We start from the raw sequence: 27,926 nt of genomic DNA on the forward strand, positions 1-27,926 counted from the left end.
TGAGGTAGAAATTTGTGCCTTTTATTGGGGCTGGGGCGAGATTCTCCTGGACTGAGCAAATTAAATTCTGGAGTTCCTTAATTCCCATGCATCCCTACAAACAAAGGAGGAAACAGCTTCTGCTTGATGCACAGGCTGCCACAGGAACCATCAAATCATGGAATGGTTTTGGGATCTTAAAGCTCATCCAGTTCCACCTCCCAGTGTCCAACCCCAATGTCCAACCTGGCCTTGGGCACTGTCAGGGATCCAAATCTGGGAATTCCATCCCCACCCTCCCAGGAACAATTCCTGCCCAAAATCCCATCCCTCCTGCCCTCTGGCACTCCATGCTCTCAAACACTCCCTCTCCATCCTTTCCACAAGCTCCCTTCAGGTTTTGGAAGGACAAAGTTTCTATAAAAATCTCCACTAGAAAATACCTTGCTCAATAATTCCTTCTCAAGCTCTTCCCACCTGGGAGAGTTTTCCTTGTTTTTTGTTCACCCAGCTGGTGAGAAGGCTCAGCCTGGATAGTTGGGAATTCAGGAAAACTCAGGAAAATGCTGGAGCAGTTTCTCATGCAATGGAAACAGGTGACAAAAGGATTCTTTGAGCAAAGAACTTCCTTGGCAAGGTGTCAACTCGATTAATGACTGAGTAATTCCCCTCCTCTGTGCAAAGCAGCACAGAAAATGGATAAAAGTCATTAGAAGGAAGCTCTCACCAAAAGATCTAAATTACATCCTAATCCTTTAATTCCTCAGATGAAGAACACTCCCTGGGAAGTTCAGTGACCTGGAAAATTCTCAATTCAAAAATTTCTGCATCAGGCAAAACAGAGCCTGACATTTGTACAGAGCAAACACCTCTTTGATTTGCCTTAGTTTATATTGCTTAAATATCCCTGTAAAATAAATATATTTCATGGGCAGTTAACAATTAGAGTATTTTTTTCTAAAAGTTGAGGTTCTAAAAACAGAACCAGATAAGGAACCAGAAGGTCTTTCTTTGTAATGTTCAAAAGTAGGAAAAAAACCAACTGTATCACCAGTAGAATATAGAAATATCCATGTTTGTGTGTGATCAACAATTACAAATTGTCAATATTTGTTTAAATTAACCAGCAAGTAATTAATAACTGATAAATATTTGAGATTCTTCAGTTTTCTGGCACCTGCCTTGGTTACCTTCCAGTGGTCTCACAAGCTGCATGAAAGTACATGACCCACAAAATACTTTATCTTGGTATGACATCACAGTTTACCACAGGATCATTTTACTATATTAACTTAATTTCACTATATTTATTTCATCAGCTCTTACTTATCCAGACAGTTTTGGATTCCAATTGCTTCCATGAGTTCCACACCCTTTATATGCACAATGTTCAGTCCCAAAATAAATCAGAATTTTACTCCCAAACAGCTGCAGATAAGCACTGAAAAATTACTTACCTAGATAATGGATTTCAACTCTTTTAGAATGCTTAATTCAAATGAACACACAACACAGGAATGAAATTAAAAGATTTAAAGGAAATAATGCAGGTGGAGAATAAAAAGGAAGCTTTGTTCTTGCATCAGAATGTATTAGACCTTGCAATTTGCATATACAAATAATTCAGCCACGTTCACCGGCATTAAAAACACAGCAAGATCAAATTAGAAACATAAGAAAAGAAAATAACAAGAGCTGAAACTGTATAATACATACATATATTATAAAGATTTGACAAATTAAATACATTTTGGTTATACAGAAAAGTTCCAGTAACTTTACATGAAAAATGGGACGAGGGAAACGCCAACATTTCAAAAGACTGAACGCGGGGTGGTCAGGCTCATTTTAAAAGTTTAAAAAATACATAAAAATAGCCTAAAAAACACTGCTAATTACAGTATGCATTCTTCATTAAGGCCCAAGTCAGCCAAGCAATCGAAGGGAATCCATGGCTCTGCATGGATTGTGGGCTGAGGATGTGGGGAAGCAAACCCAATGCTGAGCTGAGCTGGGACCTCCTGAACACATGAACAAAGTCACACAGTGACCAGAACCACAGACGATCAGAAGGACACTTCCAATCCAACTATTTGGCCTTTCACAGGAATTCCATGCAACAGATGGAGAATCAAAAGAAAATTCCAATCCAAGACACTCCCCAGAGCTCCAGCCACTGAGCACACCCAACCAAGGGAGCTCTTCAAATCCCACAAAAAACCTTTCTGGAGCTCCAGTTGGGAATTCTGAATTTTATTTGAGGCATTTTTCTCTTTCCTCCTCGATATCTCAATCTGGTTATCAGCTAAAATCTGAGTACCCAGTGAGGATTTGGTGTTCCAGCTGAACTCCAGAGTAAAACCTGAACTCCTTCAGTGAACCCACGGGCAGCTGGAGTTGTGCTGCAGCTCCTGGGGGGCTGTGGGACCCTCCCACCCCATCCCTGCTGCACTGAGACTGACCTCAAAGACCCCAAAATCTGCCTAACACAGAAATTATTATTGTTCAGATGCTGGCTAAGTGGTCAGAAAGATCCTGAGATCAGGATCCTAACATGGAACTCCTTTATTTTCCAGCCTTTCTGAGTCTCCCTGCACTGAGACTGACCTCATGGACAACCCCAGTGTTTACCACAGGGACCCACAAATCTGCCCAACACACTAATTATTATTATTATTATTATTATTACTCAAATGCCTCCTAAATGGTTGGGAAGATCCTGACATCAGGATCATACTATGGGAATTCCTTTGCATTATTTTCCAACCTCTTGGAATCTCCCTGCACTGAGATTGACCTCATGAGACAACTCAACACCACTTTTTACCTCAGGGACCCACAAAATCTGCCCAACAAATAAATTATTATTATTATTATTCAAATGCTGGCTAAATGGTTGGAAAAATCCTGAAATCAGGATCATACAATGGGAATTCCTTTGCATTATTTTCCAACCTTTCAGAGTCTCCCTGCACTGAGATTAACCTCATGGACAACTCACCCCAAGGTGTTACCTCAGGGACCCCAACATCTGACAAATTATTACTGTTCAGATGCTGGCTAAATGGTTGGAAAATCCTGAAATCAGGATGGGAATTCCTTGACATTATTCTCCACCCTTTCAGGGTCTCTCCCTGCACTGAGATTCACCTCATGGATAACTCACCCCAAGTTTTTCCCTCAGGGACCCCAACATCTCACAAATTATTATTTAAACATGGGCAAAGTGGCAGAAAGATCCTGAGAACAGGATCAGAAAATGGGAATTTCTTTGCATTATTCTCCAACCTCTGGGAGTCTCCCTGTGCTGTAAATCACACTGAACCCCCACTGTTCCATTTCCAGGCTGAATTAATTCTGGCTCTTTGGATTTGGATGGAATTTCTGGAGCATGCCCTTCCTCAGCTCCACTTTCAGTACCCAACCCTGTGGCTCGAGTGTTTCTTCTCATAGAGACTCACGAGCGAGTTTAGTCTTTAAACAATCTGGTTTTTGAAGTGCATAATTTACTGTACAAATAAATACAGGAGTGCAGCAATGGAAAGGTGAGAACAGCACTGGGGGAACTGGGTGCTCAGGAATTCCCATCCCAAACCTTTTCCAGGCAGGCTGGAATGGAAGGAGACCCAGGGACACCTTCCTGTCCCTTTGCATTGCTCCAAGGTGCAATGAGGTTATTTTGGAATGGGATAAAATAGTGCAAGAACAGCAGGGAAAAGCTCAGTTGAAGCTGCTTGTTTGAAATAAGGCTTTGCTGTTGCATGGCCAAAGCCTGGCTGGACAAGACAGAAGTGTTGCATATTCATTAAGTAATTAATTACAGATTCACCCCTTTGTGCTCATTAACTCAGAGATGGTTTTGGAAGAGTGGGAAGGATAAACTTGGTAAATATCCAACATTCAGGTGCACTGTGATTTTGGGGATTTTCCAGCCCCTGCTCAGGGCTGTAATAAAAACTTTTATTTCCTGTCACCAATTCTATTCTCAGTAGTACTTTCAGCAAAAATATATCTCTGTACACAACCCTAAACCCCTTATGCAAAGTCCTTTTTTGATAACATTTCTGGGAGGGTAAGAACCAGGAGGAACTTTTGCTACAATACTCAATGTTTCTGGCATTAAATTGTGCAGAAAAATTTTTTCCCAACTTTTACCTCTTAATTATCCTGGTGAGTCAAATCCAGGAGTAAGAGCTCATCTCTTATTTTAAAGGAGTGGGAAATCATGCAGGTGTTTATAGAGAAGTTTTTAACTCCATTTCTGGCCTTTCTCTTCAAGTAGACAAGTTCAGGTGCTGCAAAATACACTTTTCAAATATGCAAAATATTCTAAAAATCACATTATTGCCTTTCTGAGTCAGTTTAAACAATAGCTGTGAAAAAAACCCCAAATTAACAGGGCTTTGGAAGTTCTGTTAAATCAAAAATTCAAATCTGTATTTCTCCTGATTTTATCCTATGGACAGTAAGACTCAACATCCAACAAAACCCTGAGGCTCTTTAAAACAGCCTGGAAAAAAAAATATCTGTTTTCATGGTGAACAAAATATGTTTAAACATGTGCACCAAAATTCACTTTCTCAGGATGAACTGTAAATCACCTGCCAAAAAATTCAAGAATTGGGAGATAACATTGATAAATATTTATGAGTGGCAAAATTAAAAGGGAAAAAACCCAAGAATTAATTTTTTGTTATTTAGAATAAAGATTTCTATCCCATCTTACAGTGCTATACAGTATAGGAACATTATACTTTGCTTTAGAAGATATTTATATTTAAGAAACAACTTTATACAGCAAATGCAACTTTTAGAGCCAGCACAACGTTGTATTTACAGTTCAGTCAACAACCCGAGTGACACAGAATAAATTAACATAATATACAACTATTTATACAGACAAATTAAAAAATAAGGCAGAATTCTCATTTGAAATTAGCATAATCTGAAAAGATGTCGATGAAATCTTGTACCACTCTGTAGCAGAACTCATACTGTTCCTGGAAAACAAGGACAAAAGATCAAAATGAGAAAATCTGAATTCTGCAAATCCAAGTGATAAATTCACCATGGCCTAACTGGGAGCAGTAGCTGAGGACTGGTCTGTTCTGATTTATTTATTTTAAATATTTTATTTTATATAATATATGGATAATCCAATTCCATTTCTTCAAGCCCTTTCTTCCCACCCATGGGACAGAGAAAACATTTCCCTGGAGAAAGGGTTTGAGGTTTAATTGTTTCTAAAGAGGTTTCAGATTGCTGGATGGAAGCTGCTATGGAAATTAAAATATCAGTATTGTTGTATATTCTAAAGTTAAGTCTCAAAAAACTTTTTTATGTTTACTCAAATAGGGAAAAGCATCTGGAGTGTTTCAAATAGTAGTTGTAGATGACTTGAAGGAAAACTTCAAAGATTTTAAACAAGAGACATTTCCAAGGATCTCCACATCTCTGGGAGTGTCCAAGGCCAGGCTGGACAGGGCTTGGAGCACCCTGGGGCAGTGTGGGGATGGGAGGGAATGGGATGAGCTTCAAGGTCCCTTCCAACCCAAACCACTCCATGATTCCAATTTATTCCCAGACATCTTAAGGTAAGAAAGACCCACTGACAAATAGCTTGAAAGCCATTTCTTAATAGATATTATCACCTGCACCACTCAAAACAGCTTTAGTCTAATTGCCTCAAGCTCCTAAAACACAGAGACAATTCATCCAAGTTGTATTTTTGGGCAAAACCTACAAACCCCTGTAAAACCCTGATTATGTCTTGCACACACACACACTCATCATGCATCATTTATGTCACCCTGCTAAAAATTGATGCCAACCTCCCTTCATTCTCCTCTCCCAAGAACAGTTACACACACAACTCCCTCCTCAAGCCCTGTAAATCCCAAACCTGCACACACACACACTCACCACGCATCATTTATGTCACCCTGCTAAAAATTGATGCCAACCTCCTTTTATTCTCCTCTCCCAAAAACATTTACACACACAACTCTCTCCCCAAGCCCTATAAATCCCAAACCTGTAAAACCCTGATTATGCCTTGCACACACACACTCACCACACACCATTTATGTCACCCTGCTAAAAACTGATGCCAACCTCCCTTCATTCTCCTCTCCCAAGAACATTTACACACACAACTCCCTCCCCAAGCCCTGTAAATGCCATACCAGTGTTTGCACCATGTGTGGCCTCTGCAGCCTCAGGCTCTTGACAGCCTGGAACACGTCCAGGAGCCCCTCAGCCTTCACCCTCTCCAGGATGTTGCTCAGGGCTATGAAGGTCCCCGTCCTCCCTGCTCCAGCACTGCAATGCAAACATGTTTATTGGGGTAAAAATGGGGAAAGAAAGGAGTGCAGGAGGCATGGAGCAGGCAGGCTGAGGGCTCACCTGCAGTGCACAGTGATGGGGTGGTTCCCTGTCTGCTGCTGCTGCTTCTGCACGGCTGCAATCAGGTCGATCATGCCCTTGCCCTCGGCAGGGATCCCGATCTCCGGCCACCCGTGGAAGTGGAACTGCCTCACCAGCCTGCTCTGCTTCTCCTGGTGGCCCTGCCAGCAGGAAAACACCATTCACCACTTGGTGCTGCCAAGGGGAAACACAATTCCTGCCTGGAACATCGGCAACCTGCTCCGTGGTATATTAAGGATCTTGGGGATTTTATTTCCAGGAATATTCCATGATTCTGTCCTGGCAGGTCTGCTTCTAAATCCCCTACCTCTGATAATTCCCCCCATAATTTTCCTTTGGTTTGCATAGCTGGTTTCTCTGGGAAGGATTTAGGATACACTGGAAGTGTCCAAGGTGAGGTTGGACAGGGCTTGGAAAAACCTGGGGCAGTGGGAGTGTCCCTGCCCATGGCAGGGGGTGGAGTGAGATGAGTTTTAAGGTCCCTTCCAAACCAAACCAGTCTGGAATGCTGTGAAAAAAACTTGAATCAAATTTTCTTTGATACCTATGTGGGAGATGGCAGAAAAATCTAGGAATAACAACAACAAAAATAGCTAAAAAAACTCACCCCCCATTTTTCAACCACCTGTTTTACTGATCAGAATTTTCAGGGACTTGGAGCAAAATTATTTAATATAACTTTTATATGAAATATAAAACTTCACATAAATTCCTATTTAATTTCAAGCTTCCTCTTAATGCCAGCTTTTGATTAACCACATTTAAGACAAAAAAAATTCAAAAAAAAAAAAAAAAGGAGAAGAAGTTGGAATTGTAAATAACTACCTGATTATATGTAACCAGGAAATCCCTCACACTGATGGCATCCATCAGGCTGTCACTCTTGATTTCCACCGTGATGTCTCCGTGAGTCACAGAGCCCTCTGATGGCCAGTACTGGCAGCATTTTTCCTGCAGAATCCAGAGAATTCCTTGATTTTTTTTCCCCCCAGTTATCTATACTGTCATGAATCTCTGGTGTAAGAAGTGACATCCATAATAAGTGTGTTCTAAATTAGGAATACAGTGATAAAATATTTCTTGAATAGAAATCATCATGAAGAAAAGGGCTCAGGAGGCCCAGATAGCAAATACTGCTTGAAAACAGAGTAGAATAATAAATGGAATTCCTGAAAGTAAGGCAATGTTGTTAAAAACCTCCCAGAACCACTAAGAAAAAGATTTTTACAACATCCTTGTTGAACCCAGAATTTTCCATCTGCAGCACTCTCTCATTAATTAATGACATTAATTCTCATATTTAAATAAAAAAATGAATTAATTATTGTATTTAAATCATATTAGGACAGGCTCAGGATGAGCTTTTACTGGGATAAAAGTTTATACAAAAGTTTGTTCCCAAATGCCAAAACCCTGTGCCATGTCAGGCATCCCTTGATGCCAGCTGGAAGCTTTCCAAAAATCCCAATATTCCACTTTTTTTGTGTTTGCTGAGAATTGCAGAGAAAGTTTGCTGCAACACCAAAGACCAAAGTAAGCGCTCATTTAAAAAAATTAATAAAATAATAAAAAATAAATAATAAAAAATAAAAAATAAATAATAAAGAAGAATAAATAATAAAAAATAAATAATAAAAAATAAAAAAAAGGTCAGATTTTTTAGGCTAAAAATAAAAAGTTTTTCCAGTGTTGATGCTGGGTGGGAAGGGCAGGGGGGAGACACATACCTGCTCCCTTTCCTGCACCTCGGTGAGCATCACGATGGTGTGGCACTTCCACTCCCACACCATCCTCCAGAAATCCTCCACCGTGTGCGGGAGGGGGCCCTGGGTGGCAATGAAATAATCCTTCTGCCGATAGCCCTGCGGGGAGAGAGCGTCACAGGGACAGGACAGGGACAGGACAGGACAGGGACAGCTCAGCCTCAGCAGGGAAATCTTCCCTTCCCTCCCAGGGAACAGGAGGGAACAGCTGCACCAGGGAAGGGTCAAGTTGGATTTTAGGGGAAATTTCCCCACTGAAAGTGTGGTCAGTGCCCAGGGCAGGGAAGGATTTAAAATCCATGTGGAGGTGGCACTTGGGGACATGGGCAGTGCTGGCCCTGGCAGTGCTGGGGACGGTTGGACTCAGATCTCAGAGAGCTTTTCCACCCTTCTAAAATCTCCTCCCAATTCACAACCCTCAGAGGATGAGATTCTGCAGGACCAGATTTCCCAAGATTATCACAACAGCTCCCAGCTTTTCTCCAGAATTAAATTCTACCTCAAGTTTTGAGGTCCAGTTTTATTTCACAGAGGCTGGAAAGTTATTATTTATTATTTATTATTATTTATTTTCAGTGAGGCTGGAGAAGAGCTCTGAGATCACTGAGTCCCACCTGTGACCCAACACCGAGGCCACATCCAGCCCTTCCCCATTTCCCTGCAGATGTGATCCCTATGGAATCCACAACCCTCAGTCACAACTGCTTTTACTGCTTAAGGACATGATTAATTCTCAGATTTAAACAAAAACAAGATACAATTCCATGTTCAGCTTCCAACAGGAAACTGGGAAGAAAGTTTGGAATTCATCCAGCTCTGCCCAGGTAAAGCCTGGCAGTCAAACACTGTGACAGCTTTTCCCTGTGCTCAACACTGACTTTTCTGTTTCTCAGAAAAGCAAATATTGACACCTGTTAACCTGACCCAGATAATGGAATCACTGGCTGTCAGCTGTGCACTTCATTTGTTTGGTCAGAATTTAACAAAAGGGTTTAAATTGCACAGCCATTTAAACTGAAATCAAAAACACAGATAAGAAATGCATTTGGAAGCTCCCATAAACGAAGCTCATGCTCTTTGCAAGCCAAACTGATTGTGCCTCTTTTAAGAAAATCTGTTTTCAAAAGGAAATGCATGAAAACATTGTATACTTACATCTATGAAGGAAGCATTGATGTAGTCTGTGTACTCCTGCCCTCTTTTCATGGACAGAATCACTCTGTTAAAATCATCTGGGTAAAAAAAAAAAAAAAGTCTGGGCTTAGTTTTGAGTCCACTAAAAAATTAATTTTGAGTCCAGTCTTGCTTTTGCCGCATGGAAGAACAAACCCCCACCAAATCTTTTCTCTGAAATGTTAATTTTCAGGAGCAAACATTACACAGTGCTGCTGAGATGGTGCAAGGAATCACACAGCAAAGGGGTGGTTTAAAAGGTGAGACTGCTGAGTAATTTAACTCAAAATCCCCAATTCCAACAGATTTTAGGGTGATTTAATCAAACCCAATTCACTGAATGTGTAAGGGGAGCTGAGCTGGGCTCTGCCAGCAGCAGGGTGTGCTCCCAGCCAGGGCTTGGTGGCACTTGGTGTGGAGATGAGGAGCTGGGCTCTTACAGGGGATGATCTGGATCACTCTTGCTTTCTTCATGTTGGCTGGAAGGTTGCCAGTCCTCATGTTCTCCTTCATGATGCGGACGTTGGTGAGCTTCTGCAGAGAGCAGAGGGGTGAGCACAGGGACAGGGACATCAGCAGGGACAGGGACATCAGCAGGGACAGGGACACACCCAGCAGGGACAGGGACACACACCCAGCAGGGACAGGGACACCCAGCAGGGACAGGGACATCAGCAGGGACAGGGACAAACACTCAGCAGGGACAGGGACACACTCAGTAGGGACAGGGACAGCCACAGCAAATCTGAGCACCCTGTGCCAGGGCCTGCCCACTCTCACTGCCACAAATTCCTTCCCAAAATCCCATCCAATCTTCCATCAATATTGCTGATTTTGGAACTTGTTGCTCTATCAAACTATTTTTTTACAATATTTTTATTTACCCAATTCCCAATTTCTGGTTAAGCTAATCCTTTAAAGCAAAGAGAGAACTCCAGTTAGCACCCAGATGTCACTTAATATTTTAAAACTCTACAGAAAATAAATATTCTACCATAAGGAAAATAATTTTAAAAATCTAACTATTGCCTCAGGGAACTAAAGTAATTTTAACAATGATCACACACAGCCAGTGTGGTTTTCTTCAGCTGGGGTTTCTCCACTGATAAATGGTTTTTTGGGGTTTTTTTTGAGGTTTTTCTCCTGACAGTCAGGACATTGAGCACCAGCCCTGTGAATTCCCTGCAGTCAGTCACCTCAGGGTTAGCAATCCCCCTGGGATACAGATTAGGAGCACCTCATCCAGTTCCCTCTTCCAGCATTATCTGATCTGGCAACCTGCACCAGACCCAGAGAATCACTCCACTTTTCTTTTATGAACAAACAAAAAACATTTGGGGAATGACACAGCTCTGAATGGGGGAATGAGATCAGAATCTGAATTTAGGGAACAGGATGCTCAGCAAGGCCCCATTCACAACAACCACCAAATAAAACAACTTCCCTTTTATGCACCTTGAAGGTTACACTTTTATCCTCTTGCTTAAATCCTGGAAATCCTATAGGAAAGCTTTCCTTACTTACTTTAAATTCCTCTTCCAGCCCTATTTTGACCAGGTTTGGTGCAGCATTGTGGGAAGTCTGGAGGTGTTTTTCCAGGGATGACACATCCAGCTCTGTGTCTCCATAGAGGTAGTACTCGAGTAAGGCTTGGTAAATGAAGGAATATTGCATCTGGGAGGGACAGAGAGGGAGGTGAAGGGAGGGAAATGAGGAATTCTGGGACTTAGTTAAAAATCACTGAATGGTTTGGCTTGGAAAGGACCTTAAATCCCATCCAGTGCCACCTCTGCCATGGCAGGGACACCTCCCACTGTCCCCAGTGTCCAACCCCAATGTCCAACCTGGCCTTGGGCACTGCCAGGGATCCAGGGGCAGCCACAGCAAATCTGGGAATTCCATCCCAGCCTTTCCCCACCCTCAATTCCTTCCCAATATCCCATCCAGCCCTGCCCTCTGGCAGTTCAAAACCACTGCTCCTTGTCTTGCCACTGTCTGGTGACAATCTACTAATGATAAAAATAATAATAATTAGAAATCATTGTGCTAAACCAGAGTTTTCTTGTTTTGCTCACATTTCCACTCATTCTCTGATATTCCAGGGAAAACCTGGAAATGACACTGAAAAATTCAGTGTTTCACTGTGGTCTTCTCTGCCTTTATCTTCTCCTCCTCCTCATGGCCTTCACTGGGCTTTGTACATTTTTGAATTAGAGAATCCCAGAATGATTTAGGTTGGAAGGGACCTTAAAACTCCTCCATTCCACCCCTACCATGGGCAGGGACACCTCCCACTAATCCCAGGCTGCTCCAAGCTCTGTCCAACCAGAACTTTTCCAGCTGTCCAACAGCACAGGACACTCTGGGCTGTACACAGTGTGGGAATGCAGGAAAAGCTGGGATTTGGGGTGGTTTGAGTGCACTCACATCAGTCTGAACCATCTGGGGCCGCTGGTTGCGGATCCTGCAGACAAAGTCAAAGACATCCACCTTGTGCTCGGCGTGCATCATGTCCATGATGGCATCGATGACAATGAAGGTGCCCGTGCGCCCCACGCCCGCGCTGGGGAGAGAAACACACAAAAACCTCCCTGGGACTCACCAAAAACCTCCATGGAACCACCACATGTCTTGGGCTGCAATACAGGATGTGACCAAAAGTCTGGATTCTGTCACTGTCTGTTAAACCAGGTGGGGCAGTGATCCTGATCTCTGTGGGAGATATTCTGTTAATGGACCAGCTGTTAAACCAGCTGGGGCATTGTTCTCCTTCCTCCAGGAGATCTCTCCTGTTCATGGCCACTGAGTCCCACTGTGTGACTGATAAAATTTCTTCATCCCATGGGGAGATGCTCCAGCCAGGGGGAAGAGCCAAGCATTTCCTACCTAGATAAAAACTGATATTTGGAACATCAGAGCAGCCTTTCCCACTGGATCCCAGAGGAAACCAGACCCTTCCACATCACCACTGGACCTCTGGAGGGAAACTGCACCTTGTACAGGAGCACTGCTCCAACTGAGCCACATCTGTCACTGCAGGAGGATGCAGCCACCATGGAATGGAACTGCTGCCAACACCCTGCCTGACTGATGGGTGCCAGCTTGGATTCTGACTCTGGCAGTGTTCTGGGTTTGCTCTTTGTAAAACTGTATTTCTATTTTAATTTCCCTAGTAAAGAACTGTTATTCCTAATTCCCATATCTTTGCCTGAGAGCCCTTTAATTTCAAAATTATAATAATTTGGAGGGAGGGGGTTTACATTCTCCATTTCAGAGAGGCTCCTGCCTTTCTCAGCAGACACCTGTCCTCCAAACCAGGACACCACATCTGCAGGAACTGCTGCAGCACTGAGCCTCGGGCTCACACTGGACTCAAACACTCACTGGGAAACATTAAATCCCAAGGAATTGTGGAATTGTTAAGGTTGGAAAAGCTGTCTCAGATCCTTGAGTCCAACTGTTGTCCCCATGTCCCCAAGTGCCACATCCACAGGGCAGCCTGTGGCCTGTCCCAATGCCTGCTCACCCCTTCAGTGAAGAAATGTTTCCTAATACCCAATCTAAACCTCCTCCTTTTTCATTTTAACAAGTACAGCAAAAAAAGAGGGGTTTTTCAGCATAAAAACCCAGCTCTTCCCAGCTGATGCCATCAGAATTATATTTAAAAAGACATTTGAAAAAAATAATCTGCTTGACCATCTCGGATAATTGCAGTCAAGATAAAATTTTAATTCTTCTTTTAGTAATTTTTAGCTCCACATTTCCCAACATTGCCAGCCCTAAACACTTTTTGGTTTTTATATCCTTAAAAGCCACGAGAGGGAGCACATCCTTCAGAAATGACAAAATTCCAGCGCCTTTCAGCTCTTCCTTCCAGAGGAAAAGGGCATGGCATCCTGTACTGCTCATGAGTAGCTCTCCTTTAACCTCTGGGCAGCTTGCTTGGCTGCAATGGCCACAAACACCTCCAGGAACACGATAAAAACCTCCCCCCCTCGTCACACGAAGAAATTCTCAGCAAGGCAACATTAGGTCTTCAAAAACAGCAGGAAAAAAAATGTTGTACTACAATTATTTCATTTCCACACACTTCACCAGCAGGGAAACCAGTAACTCCACTATTCCAGAGGTGTGGAGGGATGATGGAGATTCCCTTCCCTCTCCTTTCCATCCATCCATCTGGCACCATGAAGAATCTCTCTCTTAATTAATGTTTTAATTCCCACTTAAGAGGTTGTTCTCCTCCTGACAGCCCTGGAGCCACCTCTGAGCATGGATCTCCCCTCCCCAGTTCTCACCTGGCAGGGCTCACCCCAGCTCAGCCTCCTCACTTCCCTTTCCAGCCACCATTCCTTTTGACACATCCCTGTTTCCAGCTCTGGATTCCATCCCTGCACATTTCTAAGCTGGTGACCTCCCCACCTGGGCATTCACCTGGCAATGTCCCCGACTGTCCCCATCCTCAGCCTGCTTTGTGGCAGCCACTCTTCCAAGTCCCTCTCCACCCACTGAAAAAATTCTACTTAAAAAAAAAATAAATAAAAAAACAATAAAAACCCCCTCAATTTAAAAAAAATAAAATCCATTTCCAAAAAAACCTCCCCATTTCCAAAAAAACCTCCCCACTTCCAAAAAAACCTCCCCACTTCCAAAAAAACCTCCCCACTTCCAAAAAAACCTCCCCACTTCCAAAAAAACCTCCCCACTTCCAAAAAAACCTCCCCACTTCCAAAAAAACCTCCCCACTTCCAAAAAAACCTCCCCACTTCCAAAAACCCCCATATCCAAAAAAACTGTATTTAAAAAAAAAAAAACAGCCCTATTTATTTCCAAAAATCCCTATTTATTTCCAAAATCCCTATTTATTTCTAAAAAACCCCTATTTATTTCCAATAAAATCCCTGTTTATTTCCAAAATCCCCCTATTTATTTCCAAAAACACCCCTATTTATTTCCAAAAACACCCCTATTTATTTAAAAAAAAACCCCTATTTATTTCCATAAAACCCCCTATTTCCAAAACCTTACAGAACACCAGAATTAGCAGAAAATCCTGCCCCTCCTCATTTTCACTCCTTGACTTCCAAATGCTCAATCAGTGTTTTATTCACTTCCCAAACCTCACTGGAGAGGTTTTTCCCTACAGGCTCCCTAAAAATGGAAGGTTACTCAGTGCTGATGGGCTTCCCTTTCCTTTCCCCAACAATTCAGTGGTGTCACATCCTGAGCTCAGGCGGAAATTCGCTGTCACCTCTCCTTTATTTGTGACCCTGACACACAACGTGGCCTCACCGTGCTCTGCTGGCCCTTTGCATTCCAATCCCTGCAGGTATTGATGGAATTATTTGGGATTTTCCCTGCTTTTGGCTTTCCTGCTGGTTAAACCAAGCACAGAATGAGGCCACACAGCAAAGGGCTATAAAAACATTCTCAGCTGAGACAACTCAAATCTATTTTTCCCATCTAAATGGTTTTTTTCCCAAGCCTTTTATCCATGACACCTAGACAGAAGGTGAATCCCAACAGGATGAACATTCTCTTTTTCACTTTCACTTTCTCAGGGAATATTTCTAGCAAGGAAAAAAAAATTCAGGAGTTTACAACTTTTTTTTCCTTAAAATCAAGGCTCAAACAGACAAAGCTGCTCTTCTTTCCTTTTCATTCTGCTCTTGTGTTCTTTTTATTCTAACCTTGCAATAACTGCTCCTGAAAAGCCACTTCTGGCTCAGTGATGAGCTGACAGTTGCTACAGAGGTTGCAATTATTTTCTTCCAACTGTTTGGGAGTTTGGTTTCAGTTTCATTAAAAGATTTAGAAAATTTCATGAGAAGATTTTTCATGTAAAGATTTCAACAGTTCAGCAGCAGCCTTTGCCAGCAGGATGTGAGTGCCCAAGGAGTGGGAATTGCCCCTGGATGGGGATAAAGCAGATTTTTTAAATTGCACCATTTAAGTCTCTTGAATTCAAGCCTTTCTTCCAAACTTTTCAGGCATTTCATGGCTAATTTCCATTAAAAAAATGCAATTTGTGGGAGAAGTGGGGGATTAATTCCTCGAGCAGCATTGAGTGGCAAAGGCCACAGATTTGTATCAGCACTCTGTTTTTCTGACAAAGAACAGATTTATACCAAACAATGGAGAACCCTCATTAAAAAACCCCAAACAGCAGAACAACAACTTCTGCTTCAGTATTACACTGACAGCAAATCAGAGCTTTGGAAATTTTTGCTCTGGGCTCTCAAAAACTCAGCAGATTACTACCCTTGAAGAGAAATATGAGTAAATATAAAGAATATAAAAAATATAAATATATAAAAATATATAAATACATACAAAATATAAATAAAATCTTAAAAATATATTTTAAATATGTTTAAAATCCAAATATCTACATAAATAAATAGAAATCTATAAATTTATCTACATAACTAACTCCAGGCCAAGCCCAAGAACAAGCTGAGGAGCACATACATACCTGCAGTGAACAACAATTGGTCCAGCATGGGCAGGGTTCAAGGTTTTGACTTTTTTCAGGAATTTCAGCATGCCAATAGGTGTGAAAGGCACCCCAAAGTCCGGCCAGCTGGTGAAGTGGAGCTGTGTGACGAGCCTTGGAGCTTTGCATCCCTCGTGCAGCTGCAGGAACACCCAGGCTCTGAGTTGGGGACATCTCATTTTTGGTGCAAAGATGAATAAATAAACTGCCAGGGTTATTTAGGGCTTTATTTCTCACCACACTCTGGGCCTCACTCAGGGGTTTGGAGTTTACAGTGTGTGTAAAGTACAAACACTGAGTAAAAATGATAATTTATTATTAATTTTTAGTGGAATAATCCTCAGATAGCATTGCAAAGAGTGAGAAAGACTCTTCCAAACTGCCAAATATATCCAAATTCACTCATTTTTAATCTGTGCAATTTTTTAAAAATGGTATTGGTTACATATATATTTCTAAAGGTTCTATATATTCAAATATTATTTTAAATTCTTCATGTTTTGTGAATCTTTTAGTTTGATTTCTGACTTGTGCAGAAATGGTGAATTGGGGTTTTTTTTAAGGTCATGTGCTACCTTTTCACAACAGCTTTTGTTTTGTGGTTTTAGTAGTTGATAGTTATGGATTCTATTTTTTTAAATGTTATTTAAGTATATAAATAGAATTAGTTATTTCACAGAGATGTTTGCTTTCATTGTTAGTTACAAAAACCAAATATTAGTTATTATTTGACAGCTACAGTTATTTTTGTAAAAGATGTGTGACACATTTTAATATTTTCTATATTTATATACATACTAATATTTACAACACTCGATTTCAAAATTATAATAATTTGGAGGGAGGGGGTTTCCATTCTCCATTTCAAAGAGAGGCTCCTGCCTTTCTCAGCAGACAGCTGAGGACAAACCAGGACAGCTGTTTTTAGGGATCTCCCTGGGGTGCAGCTCACCGAGTGCACGCAGAACTTGCGCACGGTGTAATCCACCAGCACCACGCAATCCTCCACGGACACGCGCACGCTGCCGTACGTCCAGCAGCCCTGCTCGGGCCAGTACTGGAAACACTTCTCCTGCAAGGAACAGCAGCAAAGAAAATGACAATTTCAGCAGCAAACACGGGGTTTTATCACCCTGACTCGGCTCTCACTCGTAGCTGTAACCAGGGAAGGTGAGCGGAGCAGTGAGTGTGCAGAGATCCTCACCTGGCACTGCCCTGAGCCCAGCTCTGAGCACAGTTCCTGGCACAGATGCCTACAGGAGCTGGAACAGAGGCTAGACAGAGTTAAGAGGAATAAAATGGGTGTTTATTGATATTTATATTCAAAGGCCACACCTTGGCGTTCCCAGTGCTTCCAAGGTGGAAGCAAAAGAGAGCTTGGTCACAGAGCTCACATTTTGATAGATTTTAGTCCATTTGCATGCAAGCATCAACTGTCCAATTCATACTCTCAAATCATGATGTTTCATCCTTCTTGCTTGCTTTCTGACCCTCCCTCCTCTTTTCATGTTGTTTATGGCCTGAAGTTTGAAGAAACTGTCCTTGAGTCCCCAGCTGGACTAGGACTGGTTTGTCTCCATCAGAGGCACAACAGAAAAGTGCAGCCAAGCAGAACAGAAGAACTTAAAATTTAGCATTAGCACAGCCCCTGGCATCCTTCTGCTGCTCTAACTTGATGCAGAGAAGGTGAGAACAGCTTGCAATTGTTTTTGAACCTACTGAGGTCTCACAGCTTTTGTTTCAGTTTGGCAGCTTTGTACAAGGCGTCCAGCTGTGGGAACTGTGAGGTTTTCACTCTGTTCTCAAGCTTTAGCTGCAGCCAGTGAGGAATTCAAAGCAGCTCGCCTTAGGAGGCATCAGAATATCCAGATTTAGCAGGAATATCCAGGAATATCCATCAGTTCTGGATGTTCACACTGGAATTGGCCCCCATGGCCTGGCTTTGAAGTTGGAGCTTCAAGCAGCAGTGAAAGGGCAGGAAAAGCAACTCCAGGAGGAGAACAAGGAATGCTCATCCTCAGGGAAGAACAGCAGCACCCTCACAAGGAAGCAGCTTTAATTTCTCATTGTTTAGTTGACAAAATTGTGTCTTTTGAAACCTAATACTCAGTGTCTTGGGTTACAATACAGAATGTGATCAAAGGTGTCTGTTCTATCACCATCTGTTGATGGTGGGGGCAGTGATCCTGATCTCTGTGGGAGATATTCTGCTAATGGGCATCCATTGAAACCAGGCAGGGCATTGTTCTTTATCTCATGGGATATCTCCTGTTCATGGCCATGTTTATAAACCAGCTGGGCATTGTTCTTTATCTTTTCACAACCCATCCTTCCTCCAGCCAGTCATTTTCTGCTCATGGCCATTGAGTCCCACTGTGGCACTGATAAAATTACTGCATCCCATTGGGAGTTGCTCCAGCCAGGGGGAAGAGCCCAACATTTCTTACCAAGATAAAAACAGAGGTTTTGGGACACTAAGGGAGCCCCTTTCTCCACTGGACTCCAGAGGAAAACCGGATTTCTCCACATCACCACTGGAGCTCCGGAGGGAAACTGCACCTTGTACAGGAGCACTGCTCCAACTGAGCCACATCTGTCACTGCAGGAGGATGCAGCCACCATGGGATGGGACTGCTGCCAACACCCTGCCTGACGGGTGTCAGGCTGTACTCTGACTGTGTCAGGGTTTGGGGTTTGTTCTTTGTAGTGCTGTATTTCTATTTTAATTTCCCTAGTAAAGAACTGTTATTCCTATTCCCATATCTTTGCCTGAGAGCCCCTTGATTTCAAAATTATAATAATTTGGAGGGAGGGGTTTACATTCTCCATTTCAAAGAGAGGCTGCTGCCTTTCCCAGCAGACACCTGTCCTCCAAACCAGGACAGTCAGGAAAATGAATGGAGTTTTCATCTTCATTCCTAATTAATCCCATCCACAAGTGCAGCCTTACACTGGGATAACACCACGGGAGTTTGCCTTTGCCTCTGGGCTATGCAGGACACAAGTGGCCATCAGAATTTTCTCCTTGAGATCACCTGATATAAATGGGTATTTGAGAAATGAAAACAACATTTCTGAGCAGAAACTCAGCAGTGCTGACAGGAGCCAGGGCAGGAAGTGGTCACACGTGCACCTGGTCTGACCCTGAGCAGCCACGAGCGCTTGTGGAGCACAGGGGAGATCCCAGGGCAGAGTGAACAAAAGCTTTTTACCTCTTTTCTTTCTTTCAGGTTGGTTAACATGACAATAATGGCTGATTTCTGCTCCCAGATCATCCTCCAGAAGTCATTGACTGTTTCCTGCTTGGGTCCTGCAGACAGAACAGGGAAATGCTCAGGGGAGGGGATGGAGCAGATCCCACACCCCTGTCCTGGGCACCCACCCAGGGCTGTGCTTGCTACACCTGCACAGAATATATATCAAATCTGTATATTTATATATTTAATAACTCCCCATCACATTTTTTTTAACATAATCATGAACCCAAATCTACATTTTTATTCTGTCTTGAAATATCACTCATAGAATCACAGTTGGAAAGAACTCTAAATGTCATTTACTTTCCACCCTGCCATGGCAGGGACACCTCCCACTGTCCCCAGTGTCCAACCCCAATGTCCAACCTGGCCTTGGGCACTGCCAGGGATCCAGGGGCAGCCACAGCAAATCTGGGAATTCCATCCCAGCCAGGGAACAATTCCTGCCCAATATCCCACCTAAATCGACCCACTGTCAGCTTAAAGCCATTCTCTGTGTCCTGTCCCTCCATCCCCTGTCCCTCTCCAGCTCTCCTGGATCCCTTTAGGCACTGGAAAATTCTCTAACACATTAATTCTTAAATATTATTTGATCTTTTAACTATGGCAGGAGCAACATTTAGAATTCCTACTTTGCAGCTCTTCCCCACTCCAAGGTCCAGGGTTCCCTGGGACCACAACAAGCTTGGAATGGATCATCAGGAGACACAATTTTGATGCAAAGAGGGTCTGGAGTGGGAAATCTGCCTCTGCTCAGAGCAGAATCTACAGGCCTGGAAGCAGTTGGTCACCTCACACTTATTGCAAATCCATTTCAACTGTAACCTCTAAATCCAGCCTCACACTTGACCACCACCTGCAGCTAAAAATAACCTCTAAAACACATCTATAACAAAATGTGCTCAGCCCTAAGCTGGAGAGAAGAGAGAAATGAGAAGGAGTTACCTTGTGCTGCTATAAATTTATTCTTCTCTTTATAACCCTGTGGAAAGAAAAGCCACAGCAGTTAAAAGGTGAAAGGCCAACGTGTGCAAGCAGAAAATTTCACTTCTTGAATTGCCAAAGTTTGGCCAGCTGTGGGCAACTCTCAACTCACATCTATGTAGGATGCATTGATGTAGTCTGAAGGTGGGACCCCATCAATCTGGGACAAAATCACTCTGGAATGATCATCTGAAAGAAAACAAGGGCATTGGCAAGTTGTTAAATCTGAGAATTGGCATTTCCTTGCAAGCAGGAGGCCTGGAAAAGCACAGAGCTCCCCAACAAACAGCATTTATGACCAGTGAAATTGTTATTATTTGAGTATTTCCAGCACAGGAACACTACCAGCAGCCTGCTCAGTGCCAAAATTATTTGTCTGGTTTAAAGGAAAAGCGAATTGCTTACATGGCAGGATGTTGGGATATCTGTTCTTCTCCCTGTTTTCTTCCTTATTTGCCATTTCAAACGTTCCCTGCACATATCCAGACGTTAAGGACTGAAAAAAAAAAAAAATAGAGAGAGTCAATGTGTTAGAAAACAAATAATCTCGACTGCACCTGGCTTAGGGAAAATTTGCATCCAACAAAACTAAATATATTTCAACTTTCCCCCACCTCCAGTAGCTGCAATTTCTCTCTAACAGACAACTCCATCCTGGCAGATTTCACTGCAGACGAGTTCAGCAGTTGGGGAGAGAGAAGCAGTTTTTTTTCTCTCTGAGATCACAGATATTTAGCAAATTGTTAAACTCTGAGCTGCTGCCTGGAGCTGCCATCTGCCCCAGTGACTCAAAGCACAACCCCAGTGGTGGCACAGGAACAGGGCTGGGCCTGACCCCCTGGCTGCTGAGGACATCAAATATCAAATATTGCTCAGCTCTGCCTCTGCAGGCCCAGCCCTGGGTGAAAAGGAGGAAGGAAAAATCATTTATGGGTTTTTATGCGGCGCGAGTTGAGTTCCGCGCCAGCGAGAGATGAGCGCAGATAAATTTAGTCTGGCTTAAAAAAAACCCAAACAGTCATGGAGGGTAACAAACCAAAGGAAAAAACAGAGAAGAGGATGAAGATGAAAGCAAGGAGGTGCCCATGATGGAGCTTCTCCCCAGCTGAGATGCTGCCCCTGCAGAGGGACCAAACCAAAACCGGATTTTGAGAAGTTCCTTTAAGCGGATTTCATGAAGTTCCTCTAACTGAACTCCAAAACCCCAGCAGGGTGGATCCCTCTGAGGTAAAATCCCAGCAGTTTGGGAAGGCACCACCAACCTTCTCCCACTCTTGGACCTTCCCCTGCCCAGTTTGAGTCACACAGGGCACGGAAAATCTGAGCCAAGCTGAGCTGAGCCCTGCCTGGCTGGCAGAGAGCAGGGCTGGAATTCCCCCCAAAGGCAGCCAAGGCTGTCAGGGTGACACAGGAGAGGGGAGCACAGGCAGCTCTGATCCTCCAGCACACAGGAAACAGCACTGAGCACTGTGGCTGCTGTTTGTTGGGGCTTTCACGGGGCATTCAGCTGTGAGTGGAAAAGAAAGGAGGCCAGAAGGGCTGAGGAAGAAAGCTGCTCTCTGCAGACTGCTGAATTCCTGATGTGAGCGATGCTCCTGGCTTCATTGTGCTGATTAAAGTACATTTATGAAACACAAAAACTAAATTTTTGTGTAAAAAGACATAATGGAAGGTGTTCCTGTCCATGGCAAGGATTGGAACTGGGTGATCTTTAAGCTCCTTCCAACCCAAACCATTCTGTGACTCTATGAAATAATTCTCTTTTTAAACAATTCCCTCAAACTGAAAGTCAGGCACCCGAATTTTTATTGACAGCCAGAGAAGTTCTGGATTTTCCCATGAAAAACTAATGGAAAGGAATTCTCTTTGGCCAAACCACCTCTCCTGACCTGTGCAAAGCCTTGGACTCTGCCCAGGGAGCTCCCTGTGGCCAGGGCAGAGCCCAGCTCCTGCTCCCAGCCCGGGAGGATGTGATTCACCCTCAGCACATCCTCCCACCACCCCAAACCACGAGGAGCTGACGAGTCCTGCTGGCCCTGGGCCATCTGCTGCCACCACACTCTGACCTGTCCCTGCTGGGCAGCACCCCCAAAACCCCCCTGAAGCTCTGAGAGGCTCAGCCCACCCAGCACCAGCACATCTCCTCCTGTTTTAGCACCCAACGAGCCACAGGGGTGTTTTAATCCAGCCAGAATGAAAATTTCAACAGGAAACTCTTAGGGAAAGCTTTTCAGTAATTAATCTGAAAAATCAAGGCAATAATCCCAAACTTCCAGGGATGATCAACAGAGGTGGGGGGATTACAGAAAAGAATAATTTTATTTTCCTTTTTTTTCCTGTGAATAAAGAACACTCTTCTAGCACCCAATCTTCAAATGAATCACATTAAAAAAAAAAAAAAAAAAAGAAGGAGCCTCTGCTATTCTGGTGAGTGTCCAAGGGGGGCAATGCACCTCTGAGGGGTCATTGAGGCTTTAAGGACAAAATCAAAGGTTCTGGAGAACACATGAATCTGAGAGAGGTGTCCTCAAAGTCAGGAACTGTCCTCAAAACTCTTTTCTGCCTGCTGGGTGTCTTCAGCTTTTAGTGCTTGGTTTGTTTTTACCAAAAAAAAAAATCACTTGGGACCAAACTTCTCAGGTTGGTGCAGTTCTGGCTCCCAGGTTTTCAGCCCAGATTTGTTCCTGGAGCTCCTGTGGGATCAGGCTGTGGAGTGGGCACAGATCCCTGGAGCATCCCCAGGCACAGAACCAGGGAATTATGGAATGCTTTGGGTTGGAAGGATCTTTTAAAGCTCATCCAGTCCCACCCTGCCATGGCAGGGACACTTTGCACTGTCCCAGGGTGCTCCAAGCCCTGTCCAACCTGGCCTTGGGCACTTCCAGCCCTCTCAGCTCATCCAGACACAGGAAAAAAAAACACATCAAGCATCATCCCATCCAACCCCATCACTGCTCATTTTTTGGGGTCAGATTCCAGGTTTTTGGGTGTGGGCAGAATCCCACTCACAGCAGAAAATTGCCAAAGCAAAGAGGGATTTATAAATTAAAACAGATTGTTCCCCTCTGGACCTCAGAGCAAATTCATCAGGAGAGTCCAAATTCACCAGCACACACCACGACAAGGTTCTCACTTTCATTTTGTCAGCTTTGATAAGGATTTCCACAATGCTCCCTGTCTGAACAGGGCAAAACTGTGGTTTAAATTTATCATGGATCAAAGTGCAGCTCTAAATGTGTTCCCAATTAAGAAGGTAACTCCACAGCCAGCCTAATTAACATTGGCTCTCACAAATCCACACCCAACATTTCAGCTCCTGCTTGGCTTCTGCTGTGCAGCGAAGTGAAAAGAAGTCACAAAAAGTCTGGAAAAGGCCCCAGGCTCAGGCTCCTGGTGGGGTGTTTGTGCAGAGGAATCCTGCAGGAGCTCAGCACAGCCTCCAGGCACAGCTCAAAACTCTCAGCAGGAAAAGCCTGAGAGCTGAGACACCTCACAGGAACTCTGTGCTGGGGTAGGAGCTGCTAAGAGGGAGTGCTGGGATGCTAACCAAGAGCAAAAAGTTGAATTAAGAGGAAACAAGAAGTCAAAGCCCACCAGGGCAGTATTAATGCCATGCTGTGTGCTCTCCTCAACACCCAGATCCCCCCAAATCCACCCACACCAGCATGAAAATCAATGCTGAAGAGGTTTATGTTCCTCCAGCTTCAGGCAAACACTGAAGACTTCTTTAAACACTTCATATAATACCAATTCAGCATCATAAATGAGTAAAAATTCCAGGTTTTATCCAGATGAAGGGACCCCACAGGACAGAACCCACAGAACAGCACCAGCCATGCACCCAATAATCATTAATCCTTGCAGATATTTTGGTTTTCCCCACATTTTCAGCCATCCACGTGTAAAAACTTACATTAAACTCCTCCCTGAAGAGCTTCCCCTCGTCTGCCGAGCGTATCCGAATTTCCTCCTCCAGGTTTTCCACTGGGATGGGGAAATACTTCTTGGGGCCCGAGGGGGACCTGCTGAGCAGCATCACCCGCTGCTGTTCTGTCAGGACAAGGGCAGCAGGAGTTAAAGGCACGGCCACAGCCACAGACTGCCAGCAATAATTCACCCTGATGCTCAAAGATGCCAAACCCAGCTTCTGCCATGACACTCTGAGCTGATAAAGGTGATTTACAGGACATTAAAACACCACTCACAGGCCAAGTGGTTGCTTTGAGAACATAATGATATGAAAAATTTCACCACTGCTGGTGAAAGGAATGATTTCTCTATTTACACTGGATTAACAAGTGACCAAGTTTTATTCAGAAAAGGAGAAGGTTCTTTCTGCTGACAGGGTAAGGACAGCTTTTGGCACCTATCACAAGGAGATGCTGCCAGATTATTTCATTTTGAGGGGAAATAATAATAACAACAATAATAAAAACAAGTAATTTATATTTAACTTGGCAGCCAACAGAAACTGTGCCCCAAGAGGAACAACCCAGCAGGAAGCTGATGGGTATTTTTAGGGTTTTGACTTTCCCTCTGACTGCCACCCTCTTCAACCCACTCATCACAGGGCCCAGTGGGACTGACACCAACCACTGAGTGATTATTTTATCTTTAACTTTATCATTTTTCTCTGGGTTGTGGTCAAAACAACTCACCCAGCCCTTCCAGGTTTAAGCTGGGCCCCACAGAGCAGCCAGCCTGGGGTTCCCCATGGGCAGATACAAATCAGAAACTCAAACCAGCGGAGAACATTTGGAACTCCTCAGAGTTTTATTTCAACCCCCTGCTTCACCTTCAGAAACCACCCAGTGGATTCATAAAGTTTTGAGGACTTTTTCCTTCATTTTAGGAAGAAATATTGCAATTCCTTCTCTACACACAGAAACACTGCAATTCCTTCTCTACACACAGAAACACTGCAATTCCTTCTCTACACACAGAAACACTGCAATTCCTTCTCCAAACAGAAGGATCCCAGTGTCCCCAGCCTGGATCTCAGCTGGCACCCTGGTAAAACACGAAGAGCCCAGCAGAGTTTTACACAGGAACGTTTGCTGCATCACAACTTAAAGTGAAACCTGTTTCAAAGCAGCAACTGAAAGTTAAGATTTCTACAGACTGCTTGAGTAAGGATTTCTAAATATGGATCTCCATCCCAAGGCCAGCCAGGATGGGACAACCCAGTGCTGGAAGATGTCCCTGCACATGGCAGGAGGGTTGGAACTGGATGAGTTTAAGGTCCTTTCCAACTCAAACCATTTTGTGTATTTTTTTTCCAGCTCTTTTCTCTTTCATAACAACCCTGCCACTTCTATTAGAAAGAAAAGCAAACACTGAGCAATTGTGGATGAAAGAAGGTGGCAGACACAAATAAAAATGAGAGTTTGAAAGCAAATCTCCCCATACCTTGTTCTTCCAAGATCCCATTTGGCATCTTTTTGTCGCCGGAGTTCACCACAGCTTTCCTGTGTCTCCTGAACCTGCAACAGAGGCACCACGTTAATCTGGCACTTCTGGCCAGGGAAAAGCAGCATTTTTTTCCCCCTTGCAGCTTTACAAACCAGGTAATTCTGGAGAAGCTCTTTCTGTTCATGCTGGCAGGGAGAGCAGGGCAGGCAGGGCTGTGCTGAGGCTCTGCCTCCCTCCTGCTTCCGTGGGAGGGCACCCACGATGGGGCCGAGCCCAAAGAACACCCACCTGAAAAAATACCCCACCAGCACCAGGAAAATGATCACCACCAGCACCAGGATCAGCAGGGAGGTCAGCAGCTCCTTGTGCAAGGTGTTCTCCTCGGTGGAGTCTGGGGTGGAACAAGAAATGGGGAATATCAGGCATGGATTGCACAAAAACTGTGCTTCAGGCACCAAAAATTCTGTCCAATTATCTGCCTCTACTTACTAAAAGCATCACAGTTACTTCTCACAGGCAAAGCTCAAACTGAAAGTTAATTTTTTTTTTAATTTTTAAAGTTTTTCCTCCCTTGTCAAAAGCACAACCAAGCCACTGCTGCTGAGAAAATCAAGGATATTTTTCAGTTTACCTGCAATCCCAGAAAGCTGAGCAGCTCTAGGGTGCCAAGCTGGATTTGAAGCCCATTAAAGGGTTTGCTGCAGTGCCCTTATGCACCTCAGCTGCTTCTCAACCACCCAAAAATGCCACCTTCCTTCCATACAGATTTTATTCACTGAAATTGTGTATAAATATAAGAACAAGCAGGAATAATGACATTTTTCTCAGAACAGAGGTTAAAGAACAACTTTGCTCTATCGGTACAAGCCCTGAGTCTCACCCTTCTGTTCACAGAGTTTTATGGCTGTGTCTCTTTCACTTTCACTATGCTTCTGTAACCTTTTAGTTCTACTGCATAATTCAATCCACAACAGATTAAAATCATTAAAAACCCAACATGTTTTATTTAAGGAAGCCAAACTCCCAGCCTGAACCTTCAGCAAGCAAAACAATTCTACAACCACTCTTCCCAAATTAAGGCAATTTCTGTTGCTGGTATTTTGGATTTTTTTTTTTCCTTTTTAACAGCATTTACATGCTTTTAATGTTTTTTGGGTTTTTTTTTAACCATTCTTACAGTGGTCTTTGAGAGCTGACAGATGGAAGGGTTGGATGGGATATTGGGAAGGAATTCCTGGCTGGGATGGAATTCCCAGATTTGCTGTGGTTGCCCCTGGATCCCAAAGCCAGGTTGGACATTGGGGTTGGACAGTGGGAGATGTCCCTGCCATGGCAGGGGTGGCACTGGATGATTTTTAAGTTCCCTTCCATCCCAAACAATTCTGAGATTCAATAAAATATTTAGGAGCAGGCAACACCTGCAATAATTCAGAAAAGATTCATGTGGATCAAACAGACTCCCAGAATTGATGGCTGCAAAACCATTTGAGCAGCTGGAAACTCTCTGGGTGCTCCACCAGGGTGTGAGGGCATGGGAAAAAAATTCCTTCAGAGTCACAGGTGAGCTCAGGACACACAGGGAATAAAGGGCTCATAAATCAACATCCTAATCCAGAGCCAGGGAGGGCAATAAAACACACCAGGGATGGCATTTTAGTGGTGTGTAAAGATAAAAGTGACAGGCATGACAAAGCTGTAATCAGAAGCCATGGCTTGGCAGGGTTTCAGGAAATCACTCTTGGAAGGGTGAGCAGGAATAACCACCCAACACCTTCCATGGGCTGCTCTGCAACTTCACCTGCAAGGGCTGCCAAGGAAACAACCACAGAAAATCCCAATTTCTGTCCCCCACTTCCATGGAGTTTAGAAATGTCACCCTCAGGCTCTCACAATGCCCCAGGATTTTGGGGTTTTTTTGTGGTGGTTCTCTTTGGCTCTGTGACAAGAACCCATGACATGAAGCAGGAAACAACAAGTTTGCATCACAAGGGAATTAAAATTTCCCCAAGACAATTACACAACAACAAGAAAAATCACCCCCTCCTCCTTTCACAGAATTGCTGCCCCATTTTGGGGGTGTCTTTGGAGAAGTGATTCCCAGACAAACACTGAAAGCTCAATCCAAGCCAGGAAAGGAGAAGCTGAACTTTCTGCCCCCATTTCTTTAGTCAAGAACAGAGCACCCCTGACACAGCTGATTCAATTCTCTCACCTCTCCTCCAACCATTTCACAAGGAAATTGGGTCAAAATCCACTAAAACCCTCTTTTTCTTTATACCTGGGCATATCTGTTCCCAAATCCTTGCAGCTGCTTCCCAATGGCTTCACCCCTGCAGAGCCTGTGAGTAAGGCACAGTGTGGGTTCATTTTTTACCTCTGTTTTCTTTCATATCAGTAAATTTAAAAATGTAGCCCAAAAATCAAGTGAGAAAGTTA

The 27,926-nt window shown here is 43.6% G+C and overlaps 1 protein-coding gene across 2 annotated transcripts in view; it reads right to left on the reverse strand.

The window, feature by feature from the left end:
* Positions 1–1,497: 1,497 nt before the first annotated feature.
* Positions 1,498–27,926, reverse strand: part of PTPRE (protein tyrosine phosphatase receptor type E) — a 78,787-nt gene continuing 52,358 nt past the window's right edge. For both annotated transcript variants that reach the window (XM_033066352.1, XM_033066353.1), the window contains exons 3-20: positions 25,779–25,881; positions 25,488–25,561; positions 23,992–24,128; positions 20,484–20,574; positions 20,191–20,267; positions 20,040–20,076; positions 19,050–19,147; positions 16,790–16,909; positions 15,817–15,977; positions 11,769–11,904; positions 10,866–11,015; positions 9,782–9,875; positions 9,324–9,400; positions 8,133–8,267; positions 7,231–7,356; positions 6,385–6,545; positions 6,165–6,300; positions 1,498–4,979 (exon numbers count right to left, since the gene is read on the reverse strand). In XM_033066352.1, the coding sequence (XP_032922243.1) occupies positions 4,905–4,979; positions 6,165–6,300; positions 6,385–6,545; positions 7,231–7,356; positions 8,133–8,267; positions 9,324–9,400; positions 9,782–9,875; positions 10,866–11,015; positions 11,769–11,904; positions 15,817–15,977; positions 16,790–16,909; positions 19,050–19,147; positions 20,040–20,076; positions 20,191–20,267; positions 20,484–20,574; positions 23,992–24,128; positions 25,488–25,561; positions 25,779–25,881 (1,988 nt within the window). In that variant the 3' untranslated portion in view covers positions 1,498–4,904. The remainder of the gene's footprint in view (positions 4,980–6,164; positions 6,301–6,384; positions 6,546–7,230; positions 7,357–8,132; positions 8,268–9,323; positions 9,401–9,781; positions 9,876–10,865; positions 11,016–11,768; positions 11,905–15,816; positions 15,978–16,789; positions 16,910–19,049; positions 19,148–20,039; positions 20,077–20,190; positions 20,268–20,483; positions 20,575–23,991; positions 24,129–25,487; positions 25,562–25,778; positions 25,882–27,926) is intronic.

Source organism: Catharus ustulatus, chromosome 8 (assembly GCF_009819885.2).
Source record: "Catharus ustulatus isolate bCatUst1 chromosome 8, bCatUst1.pri.v2, whole genome shotgun sequence".
Lineage (NCBI taxonomy): Eukaryota > Metazoa > Chordata > Aves > Passeriformes > Turdidae > Catharus > Catharus ustulatus.